Raw genomic sequence first — 12059 nt, 5'->3', positions numbered from 1 at the left:
ATGCTGCTTTGAACACAAAATGAATTTTAATTCAACATATACCAAGCATATTTATTATTCTACTTCAATCCAGTACTGGAATCACACAGGAAGTCACCAGCTCAAAACAGTTACAGAATATAATGTTTCTGAATGCATTTAATGATATACAAACCATATATCCAAAGCAAATAGTATAAAACACCCTGTTCTCCCCACCAAAACAGAGAACCACAATTTCAGTAATGGTGACTGGGGTTGCAAGGAGATAAGGAGGTGGGCAGAGAGGGGAAGGCATCTAGAACTGTTTTGTCCATGGAAATCTTCAAGACTTGATAACTCCTTTGTTACTTTTTCTCCCTTACACACCCCTCACCAAGAAACATGCCCATGTAATATATTAAGAATACCTGTTTAATATACACGCCATTACGAGGAAAAAGGTCCACCAGTTCAGGATGATGTCTACCCTGCTGACCACCATGACCCAAGGTAAAATTTATATTGCTTCCCCAGGTGTAGACTTCTGTGGGATCTGTAATGAAAAAGATCCTCTCTGGAGCTTAAATTTATCAGTATTGTGCACATTGATATCAAAAAACAACTGCTATTTCTATCTAAAAATTGAAGAGGGATTTTTTTTTTTTACCTAAAACTGAAATTTAAAACATTTAATAGTATAAGAAGCAAGATACCATGAAAAAATATTCCAATAATACTGTACAGATGATCAACATTAGCATCAGGCATCTCACAAATTATGAAGTCCCAATTAGAAACAAAAAATATTGTATACACTGGTACTTAGATTAATAGATTGTTGAAACAGATCTCATTCAAAACACAAATTAGACTATTTTATTTCTTACCAGTTTTCTTGAACACCACATGCATAGGCCTATCTTTCATCACAAGATCCAGGGCTGATAAGCCTTCTTTATCCTGAATATACAGACTAACACCATGCTGAAATAGAAGAGGAGATGAATTGAAGTTAATTTTAACTGCACAGCTTGAAGTAAACCGTGCAAACCTTTAAGGAGCAAAACACATCTTTAATTGAAGCTTCGACTGATAAAAGAAAATCTTCAGATTCAAGTAAACTGTAAGCAATTCAAAAACATTGCAAGTCTGTTCTGCCATATATACATCTTGTTGATATACTAACAGATTTTATTGTCTCAACCCTGACTGTGTAATAATCTGTAACCAGCAAAACACAAAGGAAACAGATGTGAAGATAAAGCACTGACATCTAGAAATGGCAAGGATTCACCAAAAATCAATTTACCGGCTTCAAAGGATGCATTTTCTTAAACTGGCATTCTACAGAATCAGTTTTTACAATCTAGACAAGTGACAAAATAATAAAAAAAAAACTATTATTTTAAAAATAAGCAAGGAACAGAGTTTCACAGCTGCTGAGAAAAGGCAAGGAGGACACAAACAGCCAGGAAAGAGAGCACTAGGGAAGGTTCAGAGGTACAAAGCTTGTACAGATCATTCTTTCAGAACTTAGAGAAATAGATAATCTCTGTAAACACCATTTTCTCAATACAAGAGTACTGCTACAGCAGCACTGATTTTAGGAAGGAAGTCAAGTGTCATCAATCACTTCCCAAAAGGGAAGAACTCCAAATGTCAGATGTCTTCAAACAGAACCTAATGGCCAACTCAGCTGTACCTGTGTACCTGAGGTCATGGCTAATACAAAGGAAACTTTAGAAAACCTCTCACTTAAGAGGTAAACACATGAAATACAACTTTATCTGGAGAAACATTCCCCAGAAGAAAAACAGCATACATTCTCAAAATTATAAAGACAACTCTAGTGCAACAGGACTGTGATTAATTCACCATATGACAGAAAAAAACTGATCTATTTTTATGACTTAACAGATAGCTGGATATTCTTCATTTTTGGAAGTTGTTTAAAATATTCACAGGCAGACAGAGGCTGCAGGGATATTCACATGGTCTGAATTTGTGAAAACAAACTCCAGTTACTTGCTGAGTGGCAAATCTTGTAGGTATTAGATTAGATACAGTCTGAGAATAAGCCAAGACTGCCTCCAGCCCACAGCAGAAGTCTGCCATCCACACTAGTTTAGGAACCCAGGGGCTGATTCTGGAGCTAGTCCTGGTTAACATTCTGACTAACAGCCTGGATGATAGGCTAAAGTGCTGCTCCCTCAGCAAGGGTGATGACAGGAGACCAGGAGGAGTGGCTGATAAGTCAGAGGGTTGTGCTGACATTCAAAGAGACTTTGACAGGCAGGAGCAACAGGCTGAGAGGAGCAACATAAAGTTCAACGAAGGGAAATGCAAATCCTGGCCCTGGGGAGGAACAATCTGGTGAACTGGTACAGCTGGAGGCTGAGTGACTAGAAAGCACCTTAGTAGAAAAGGACTTAGGGCTTCTTGTAGACCACCAGATGACCACAAGCCAGCAAGCTCAGAGTTAAGAGTGGTGAAAGCATCCAGGGCTGCAGGTGGGAGTGCTGCCAGCAAGCATTACTCAGCACTGGGAAGCCACAGCTGGAGTGCTGGGTTCAGGTCTGGACTCCCAGACAGATAAGGACATATAGGAGCAAGCTCAGCAAAAAAACATGAAAATAATGACTGGGGCATCTGACATTCAAAGAGAAGCTGAGAGAGTTGGGATGCCTAGCCTTGAGAAGGCTTGGGATGGGGGAAGGGGACAGCTTGTCTTATCATACATAATAAATACATAATTGGAGGTAAGAGGTAGGGATCACAATGATATCCAGTGACAGAAAAAGTGGCAATGAGCACACACTAACATATAAGAAATCCTGTTTAAATCTAAAACACATTTTTACTGAACTGATAGTAACACACTTGAACAGAGATGTCTGATGCTCTGCTCAAAATCCAACTGGACACAGTCCTGTGCAACCTGCTCTAGATGACCTTGCCTGAGCGTGGGGGCAAGACTAAGCAACCTTCAGAGATCTACTTCTATCTCACCTATTTCATGATTCTATTCTATAATCAGTTTCTGTTGTTGCTGTAATACCTTAAGAACATACCCCCTTTATAACACAGTACAGCAGACAGACTCCAGTTAAAGAACTGGAAGAGAGATCACCCTCCATGAGCCGTTTCGTTTTTTTTCTTAGAAGAATATCAGCAGAGCTGGATAGTAAAAAAATCTTATTCACTTATGTACCTGACAGAAAAGTAAAAGACATTGGGGAAAACCTGTACAGGCCTCCTGTAAGCAAATATCAAAGATACAGCTAGACACATATGCACTAGAAGACTGAATATTTCTTCATATATCATGTACCGAATTTCCAGTTTTCTAGAGAATGGAATCATACGTACAATACTTATAAAAAATTTTTTTCAAGTTTACTGAAAAATTCCCCACTCTGTAAGGGGGACCATACCAGATCCACCATCTCTCTGTTTAAAGGCTAGCAGAAAGCAGAGAGTTACGTCTACAAATGGCTAGTCACTGTAATTTTAAAAGACTGCATTCAAAATGGAAAATTCTCTGACTTAAAAGGTTTGTTTTTAAATAACCTTGAACTACAAATATTTCATTTTCTCACATGGTTAAAGAGACTGAATATCTCAAACAAACATCTCTTCCCTTTGCTGTACTTGCAAAAGGAGGAAAAGAAGGAAGATCAATTAAAAATATATACAATTTGCTAATTGGATGGGAAGAAACAGCAGTTGTAAGAAAGGAATAAGGAGGACTCAGCAAAAGCCCTAGTTTAAAATACTAATGAAATGGAGATTCACTTAATAGAATACTCCATATCTTGAATTATCTCTTAAATATACAATTAATTTCTAATTATAACTCCATTTAATTTTCCCTTATTTTATGTTCTCTAACATCAATTGATAAAATTACTGCAGATCTATTTTCAGAGTATCTTTCATCTGACCACTCTCTATTTTTAAGATCCTGAGCCTGATATCATCTACACAAACAAGTCTTCAAGGAAGTCCACAATTAATTAGAGATCCTTTCTCAGTGCTGATTTCTGCATGGGCAAAGGCAGACATCTGTATGAACAGCGACAACCTTCAAGTAAATCAATGCACTGCAATCTGAACACAGTATTAAGACAAGCTTCAAAAGGCTTCCAGTCAAGTTTAAAAACACACTTTTACATAAGCAATACAACTCTAAAAATTGCAGATGCCAAGGAAAATTACGGTTGCAAATCACTCACCTTCAGTAATGACAAAACACAATCAATGTATCCATAAAATATACTTCTGTGCAAAGCTGTCCATCCAGACTCTTTGTCTTTTGCCAAGAGATCCACTCCTTTGGTCTCAGCCAACCAGTCCAGCACACCTTTTTTGCCACAAGATGAAGCAAGATGTATAACGTTCCTACCAAAGGCATCTTTGATAGTTGCAGCATTGTAGCAGTAAGAAGAGAGAAAGGCCTTTATCTGGCCTTCACTTCCTCTGGTAACTACAGAAATAACATCCAAAGCATGCTGTAGAGATCGACACTTTGAAGTGCACTCTGGCATGTAAGAATTCATCTTCAGTTCTAAAGCTGCTCTTCTCCTTAAGGGGAACAACCCTTAAGTGTATCAAGGCACTTGAATTCAGTACACAACACAGTGCCTTAGAAAAATTGTAATTCCAAGGACGTAAAACCAAGTTTATTGAGCTGCCATCAGAAATCTTTGTACTGTTATGTTTGGCACTTGATCCGAATAAATATTTATAAATATATATTTTTAGAAGTCTTATTTCACCATCTTATATAACAAATAATCTTGTCCATAGACAATTCCAAAAGTGAACTACCTCTAGCGTGCAGAGGGGGATTCCCCCTCCACACTACCTTATTCTTCTAAAACTCCATAATTGCAGGGGAGACCTGAAAGAGAGCAAACCAGAACAGATTAGCAAACAAACACACTTTTCCCCTGCAACTGTACTGATTTAACTGCACATCAAACTAGCAAGTACAGGACAAGACAATGTGACAAGGGCTGATTGACCTGCCCCATGTCATCAGAGTTTATACTCAGACATTCAACCAGATTAAAAAAGCATTACTCCCCCACCCCAGCCTCCAAAGGTACCTCCTACCTTTCTGTGACATAAATTGTTTAGGCCACAAAGTAAACTAGATCCAAAATGTTTCTTTCCTACCCTCAGGGTCCTTAGGATCCTGACTCTTTAATGTCTAATAATATCATTACTTTGTGATCAGAAAGCAAAACTGAACTAAAGACTAAGTGGGGGGGAAGCCAACCACCAAAAAAACCCCTCAGCTGTTGAGTACACCATGGCTAACAGAGGCATTGTTAGTAACACAGGAGAAGGAAAGAGAGGCCACAATCTTCACAACCACTGCAATAAAAAGATTGTGTCCCATTTTCTCTTCCCTGGCCTGAATGCCTACCCATATCTCTAGAAATTTTAATCTGCAGAATCAACAGGAAGGCTCCTCTCCACCACTCCCAGAGTTGCTCACAAAGGTGGGTCAGAGGATGGCATCAAAGCAAATAAAAGTAGCTTGTACAAGAGACATGAATTCTGGCACTCATACAGGGCTAAGATCTAAAGTTCCTGAAACAGGTAAGAAGAAATGAAGGTCTAAGTTGTTAGGGGTAAGGGAGAAAGAAGAAGAAGAAAAAGGAAGCAAAAATAAGTCTTCTTCATGAAAATATAGTCACAGTCTGGGGCATACAGCACTTCTGCTTAGCTGTGCATACTTTAGCATATACATCTCTCTCTGGCATCCCTTTTCTCAAAAGTAAAGGAGGCTGACAGAAGAACTCACCTAGCCTATGAAATATCTGCAGTTATAGTCAGAAGTGTCACAAGAAGTGCAGATTGCAGTATAAAAATCACACATAAACCCAGAAAACAGAAAAGGTGTACTACATACATCACTAATTAAGTATGAACTATTAAGACCCCCCAAAAAAAATCACACTTCAGTCTTACAGATAAAAGTTTCAAATTGAGTGAAACAATATCCAGTTCATGTTTTCGTTTGCTGTACAAAATGTAATTCAAAGTTGTTCTACCCACAATTAAAATATTCCAAGAGAAGCTGAGTAATCCCATCCTGAGAGCTAAAAAAAATAAAACGAAAAATGTTAACAAACCCTCAGAGTGGGAAATGGGGGGATAAGACAGGGACACACACCAAGAAAAAACAATAAAACACAAAACTCCCCCAATCCTACTCAGCTTAGCAGTTGCAGTCATCATAAATCTTCACATCCTACTCCTTGACCACAACCTCATCAAAAAGGTTGAACTTAGCTTCCATTGCTTTTTAGCCACTGAATGTATAACCACATTTTCTTAGTATCTTTATTTGCAAAGACATATCAGGAAAATATGATTTTGTTTGGAAAAGAGAAATCCCAGTCCTCCTCCTGTTTTAAGAATCAAGATTTCCATAAAGCTATGTTTCAACATTACTATTGTTACTATTGTTACACAGGAAAATAAAGGTAAACATAACAAGAACATTGAGAAAAATCACTCAGGGGAGACATAAGGTTGACTAATCTGTTAAACTGGTATGAAATGGCACCACCACCCAAGGAAGCAGTCCTGCTGTCCCCTGTGTCATACCATCCTTTGTGCAAATCCACACCTATCTAAGGCACTGAACTGCATAAGAAAATGATCCAGAAGAAAGCAAATTCTGAGACTTGTGCCATTACCAGAAAAGAACAAAGAGGCCAGACAAAAACTTGTTGAAGGCACCTGAGCTCCAGCCTATCAAACACTAAAATAATGTAAATAACAAAGTAAACATTAAAAGAATAATAAGTCTGCTAGTAAACAGAAATATAAGCCTGCCTATCACACACTAACTCCATCACAGTGACATCTACTTCAGCTATGTGAAACCAGACTCTGCTGAATTATTTCTTTATAAGCCATTCCAACCCAGCCTTTCTTTACTGTAAACATTACAAAATTAAATATTGTATTAGTATATTGATAGATACACCTTGATCTACAGAAGGCTGTAGATCAAGTTTTCACTTAAGGCTGTCACACTGGCAACAAACACTGTCACGTTTTAACAAAATCTGAAAAAGGGTGATCATCATATCTAACTGTTACAAAAAGGAAGTCCTTAAGAGAAATCCTAAAACTTTCAAATTGTGAATTAAAGCTCATGGCAGTGTGAAAGCTTTTTCACTATTAAATGCTTACTTTTAGTATACAGAGTCCCAGTTGAACAGTGAGCACCTAAAATATGCACAAAACAGGAAGCACCAGCGTGTTTTACATTTTTAATTAAGATGATCTAGAACACGGTGCCATTTTGATTATGTGTCTCCACTTTTATTTGCAGATATTTCTGTAGGCTTCTCAGCATGAATCACATTCATGTTATAATACCAGTGTCTTCTTAATGTTGTAATTAAATTACAACTTAATGTTGTAATTAAAAGATATAGAAAGCTAAATAAGGCTATAATATTTTAACACTTTTATGATACAGTAGGCATTATTTGGAAATCAAATTATTTTTAAAAACTGATTCCTAATAAACATTATAGAAAAAAAATAAAAATCACAAAAAAATGAAGGAATTAGAGCAGTGTTCAGAGTATCCCAGAGGTATTTTATTTCAGCAGCAAGTGGTGAAATGAGCTCAGAGACATGAGCTATTTATTATACATGTTCACAGCCCAGGAAAATTTATAAGATTGGAACCAATTTGGAAAAAATTCTTTAGTAGCAAGAAAGTGTTTGTGGTATCTTGCCTCCTGCAAGTGGGTAGGTAGGGCTGTCTTACCCAGCTCTCCCCCTCACAGAAGGCAAAGCACCACTGCAACAGAGCTGTCAGACACCCTCCAAGGACTGTGGCAGATGCATCATCTGACCCTATGGAGGCAGAACTCCTACAGCTGAAAAAGCAGAGTTGTACCTACTGTGGTTCTCCCAAAAATCTGTTTCTCTCAGGAAGTCACTACAAAAATCAAAGCTGTCACACGTCTCCTGAGTATGAAGTGAACGAAGATTCTACAAATACCTTAGTGACTAAGGATGATGGTGATAGATTTCATTTCTTGCAAACAGCAGACATGAAATCTCAACATTTGGGAAAAGCGAACAGAGTTGGCAGAAGCCTCCCACTGTGAAGTTCCAGAAACCTCTCTCTGCGTATCATAGTTGTTATCAATGCATTCCCAATTTCCTCTTTTTCCAGAAAATATTTCCACAGAGGTTGTGTGCTCTCGGCTCAGAGGTACAAGGAAACAGCAACCAACCCTGACCTCATGGGTGGCAGTGTCAATGTATGTTTCTAGCATCCAGTCTGATTTGATACTAGAACTGCCATCTGTGGTCCTTCTGATTCTTCCTGATGAATGCCTACACTCAGGTAATAGAGCTACAAAAACTTGGCTAACATGGATGTGGATATGGTACCAAGACAGTGGCTGGTAGCCACCTGTTGTGCCTTTTTTAAAACAGACAATGGTCTTACATGGAAGTGAAAGAGAACACAGAAGAGATTCAGCTACTCAATATTCAGTGCCACTCAAAGACAGTTTGCTGGGTCTGCATCTTCAATGCACACTGCATTAAAGTAACTCAAGGCTGCTTTACCCAAAACTTATTTCTCAACACTTTAAAACTGGCATAACTTAATTCCATTCACTGCTTTTTTGTCAGAGTTTATTAAATTTATTTTTTTCAGTGTTACTGATTTTACTAAATACCAGTGACATCTAAAATGCAGATGGTGAAAAATTACCTAGCTCCCCATAATTTGGCTCTCCCAAAACAGAACTAAGCAATGGTTTCTATTTTTCATATAAAAGAAGCATAGAGCTTTCCTTGTCAATCCTAACACCCTTTCTTTAAAATTTAAAGAAAAAAAAAAGTAAAAATAATACTTTTTCTGAAGGTACTAAATTAATTTTCTTTTCCTTTCCATAGTAAGTTGCTAAGTGAAGTGAGACTGGCAACACCACACATTTCAGGAAAGTTACGTCTATCCTTATAAGGGTATAGCAGTATCTTAAATATTTCCACTGTGGAATGGAAGGGGATTGGTTTTTAAACAAGTGTGCTGACATATCTCCATGTTGGTCCATTTGCATTTGTTTCATAAAACCACAAAAGACCAGTAACCATAACAGCACGGAAGTCCTTAAAATATTTGTACCTAAAGCAAACTTCACTACACAGACTACTTGAATAGTAAGCTAATAAAAAACAGCTTACAGAAATAATGCCATGGGAATTTGCCATCATGTTACCACTTTTCCAGGACTTTCTGTTGACTGTATTCTTACCTAAAGGCAACTTTCACTAATACATATTAAAGTAACAGTTTAGAATCTGACAAATTGACTAGAAAATTGAGGCTAGGTAGTAATACAACAGCCTTTGCACTGGCATTAAGCAAGATATCCTCAAGGAAACACAGATGAATTCCTAGACAAACAAAGCAAGTATACCTTTCAGGTACAGGTAGCACATTGTCCTAGCCTTTAAAGAACAGTCAGACTATTAATTCCTGCTCAGACTACATATCCACAGATAGTTTCAGAATAGTTCACAGTCACATAGTCACAGACATTGCTCAGAAATTCCTTGTACATTTGTTGAAGAATGGGCAAAAATCTATATTTTCCAACCCCTTGAACACAAAATGTTCAAGGGGTTGGAAAGTAATTGAATGTACAAGGGAAAAAAGGTAAATCTAAGCTATGCAGTAGCTAATAATGATTTAGCAGCCTGAAATTCCCTCAGAGAGACCTTTAAAAAAGCAGCTTCTTCTTGACTATATAATAGGAGCATTGAGACACAAAAAAACAAGGGTTCTGCTCTCCTCGATGCACAAAATATCAGAGTCCTGCTTCTAGTTCAGATAGCAAGTTTTAAGAGCAGCAAGTAGATAGAGAAAAGCTTGGAAAGAGCCACTAGGATTCAGAATGTTTATAGAACAACCCCTGAGTACAAGCAAATTGGATCTCTTTTCTCCTTCAGCTGTGGCTTCAGCAGACCACCCAGAGCCTTTGAATAAGGCATCTGTTACACAAAGAAGAAACATCAAAACTCCAGTCCCTTTTACTCCTGACAGTGGACAAATTCCATAAAAGATTCAGATCATATGTCAGGAAGGATTTTCAAATTACAAATTTGAAAATCCTTCCTGACACATAATCTGAACATGAGGCTCTCAAAACAGACTAGACAACAAGCAAACCACTCAAGTTATAAATAAATGTGACCTGTCCAGAGGTAAAGCTACAAAGGAAAACCAACTTGCTTTGAAAGACACCACATTCCACCATGCCCACTGTGTCCCCTGGGTCACAGCAGATCCAAGCTGCTTCATTTACTGGGATGGGGCCTCCATGCCACCACTCAGCACAGGTACACCCCAGAACAAATGACCTTCAGAGGCTCTCTCCAGATTTTCTGTAACTTCCTCCTTCAACAACAACAGCATAATCCTTATCAGAATGAGACATTCAGCAATCCAACAACCCTAATTCAGTTGCTCCTAGCTGAGCTAAGCAGCACTGTCAATTAAAGGCTGACACATCTGTCAAAAAAAGACCAAAGTACCACTGGTAGCTAAATTCAGCTGCAAACGTCAGAGCACATCTATTAGTTGGGAATCATTGTACATAAACAGTAAACTGTGAACTACTGTGCTGTGCCTTGTCTAGAAATACTCAGGACTTCCTATGTTTAATAACTTAATACTGTTTAAAAAAATTAAAGTGCTATAGGCAAAAGTACAGTGAATGCAGCTACAGCCACTTCCACAATCCATCAAGACCTTGTTATAGGCTTTATTGAAACAATAATGCTGAAGGGAAGTTAAACACAACAAACCACAAGCGTGCACTAGAACTTCACCCCACTTCAAAATATGTCCGAAAAATCACCAAGGACTTTTCCATCTTAGGAAAAGGTGACGTTTTTGATTTAACTGTGAATTTCTGGTACAGTTTTATTGCAGACAACCCACACCAGATGCTGGTGGGCGATTACTATTTTTTGTAAACCACAAACTGTGACCACTTTCCATAAAGATAGACAACTACACTGACCACATACCCAAAAAAATAAACACTTGCATTTCGCCTAGGAAGACTGCATGGAAGTATCCCTTACAGATAACTACGAGACCGCGGCTCTCCAGTGCTTACGGTGCTGGTCTAACTCAGCAGCACTGTGAGTTGCTACAAAAACAGGCAAGTATCACCAAGAAGGAGAAACACGCCAGGCTTTCCCTGAATCCACAGCTAAGGAAACCTGGCAAGAAGCGCGTGTCAGAGTCAGGGAGGAGGAAGGTCTGAAGTGCTTCAAGGAGCCAGGGGCAGGCAGAGGGCAGGGGGCCATTCTGACTGCCACTACAGCGTCCACGTAGCCGAGGGGCGAAGAGAGACACAAGAGACCTATTGACACAGGCGACCGAGCCACGAAGCCGGTCTCCTCCCATCCTACGTGGCCGGCTGCCCTTCAGCCTCCCTGGCTGCCTTGCCCGGAGCTCTCCCCATTCCTTCAGCCGCCCACCGCCGCCGTCCCGACCCCTCCGGCAGGACCCGTCTCCGAGCGGCTCCCCGCCGGACGCCCGCCCCTCACCAGTCGCTAGATGAATGGACTCCGGCGGGCAGGGCGGGACGCTCGCTGGGCAGCGCGGGGGCTCATCCTCAGTGACTCCGGGGCAGGGCCAGGCTGGGGCGCAGCCGCTACCGCGACAGCTCCGCCGGCGACAGCGGCGGCGACAGGCGGGGCCGCGGCTCGGCGGGGCGCACCGACGGCGGCCAGCGCACCCACCAAGAAGCGGAACGCCGATTGGCCGCGGCGCCGCCGCACCTCGCGCGCCGATTGGCTGCGGCTGCCGGCTCGGCCCCGCCCCCGCGGCCGAGCCCGGATTGACTGACAGGTGGGGTCAGGGTGGGGGCGGGCCAGCAGGAGGGAGCGGGGCAGGGGCGGGGCGCGGTGCCGCAGGGGTTAACCCGGACGGGCGGCGGGTGCGGGGATCGCTCCCTGTGCCGGGCACGGAAGGGACTGGAGTTATCGGGGAGCAGCGAGGGGAAAGGGCAGCAGCTGAGCGG

General features: G+C 40.5%; 1 protein-coding gene across 1 annotated transcript in view; it reads right to left on the bottom strand.

The window, feature by feature from the left end:
- IBTK (inhibitor of Bruton tyrosine kinase) overlaps window positions 1–11763 on the bottom strand; it is a 53353-nt gene extending 41590 nt beyond the window's left edge. Inside the window, exons 1-4 of the mRNA XM_021546192.2 lie at window positions 11584–11763; window positions 4197–4864; window positions 849–945; window positions 390–514 (exon numbers count right to left, since the gene is read on the bottom strand). Coding sequence (XP_021401867.2) covers window positions 390–514; window positions 849–945; window positions 4197–4520 — 546 coding nt within the window. The 5' untranslated portion in view covers window positions 4521–4864; window positions 11584–11763. The remainder of the gene's footprint in view (window positions 1–389; window positions 515–848; window positions 946–4196; window positions 4865–11583) is intronic.
- Window positions 11764–12059: the final 296 nt, after the last annotated feature.

The sequence above is a fragment of the Lonchura striata genome, chromosome 3 (assembly GCF_046129695.1).
Source record: "Lonchura striata isolate bLonStr1 chromosome 3, bLonStr1.mat, whole genome shotgun sequence".
NCBI lineage: Eukaryota > Metazoa > Chordata > Aves > Passeriformes > Estrildidae > Lonchura > Lonchura striata.
The sequence above is the reverse complement of the archived record's forward strand: the minus strand, read 5'-3'. Positions and strand labels throughout refer to the sequence as shown.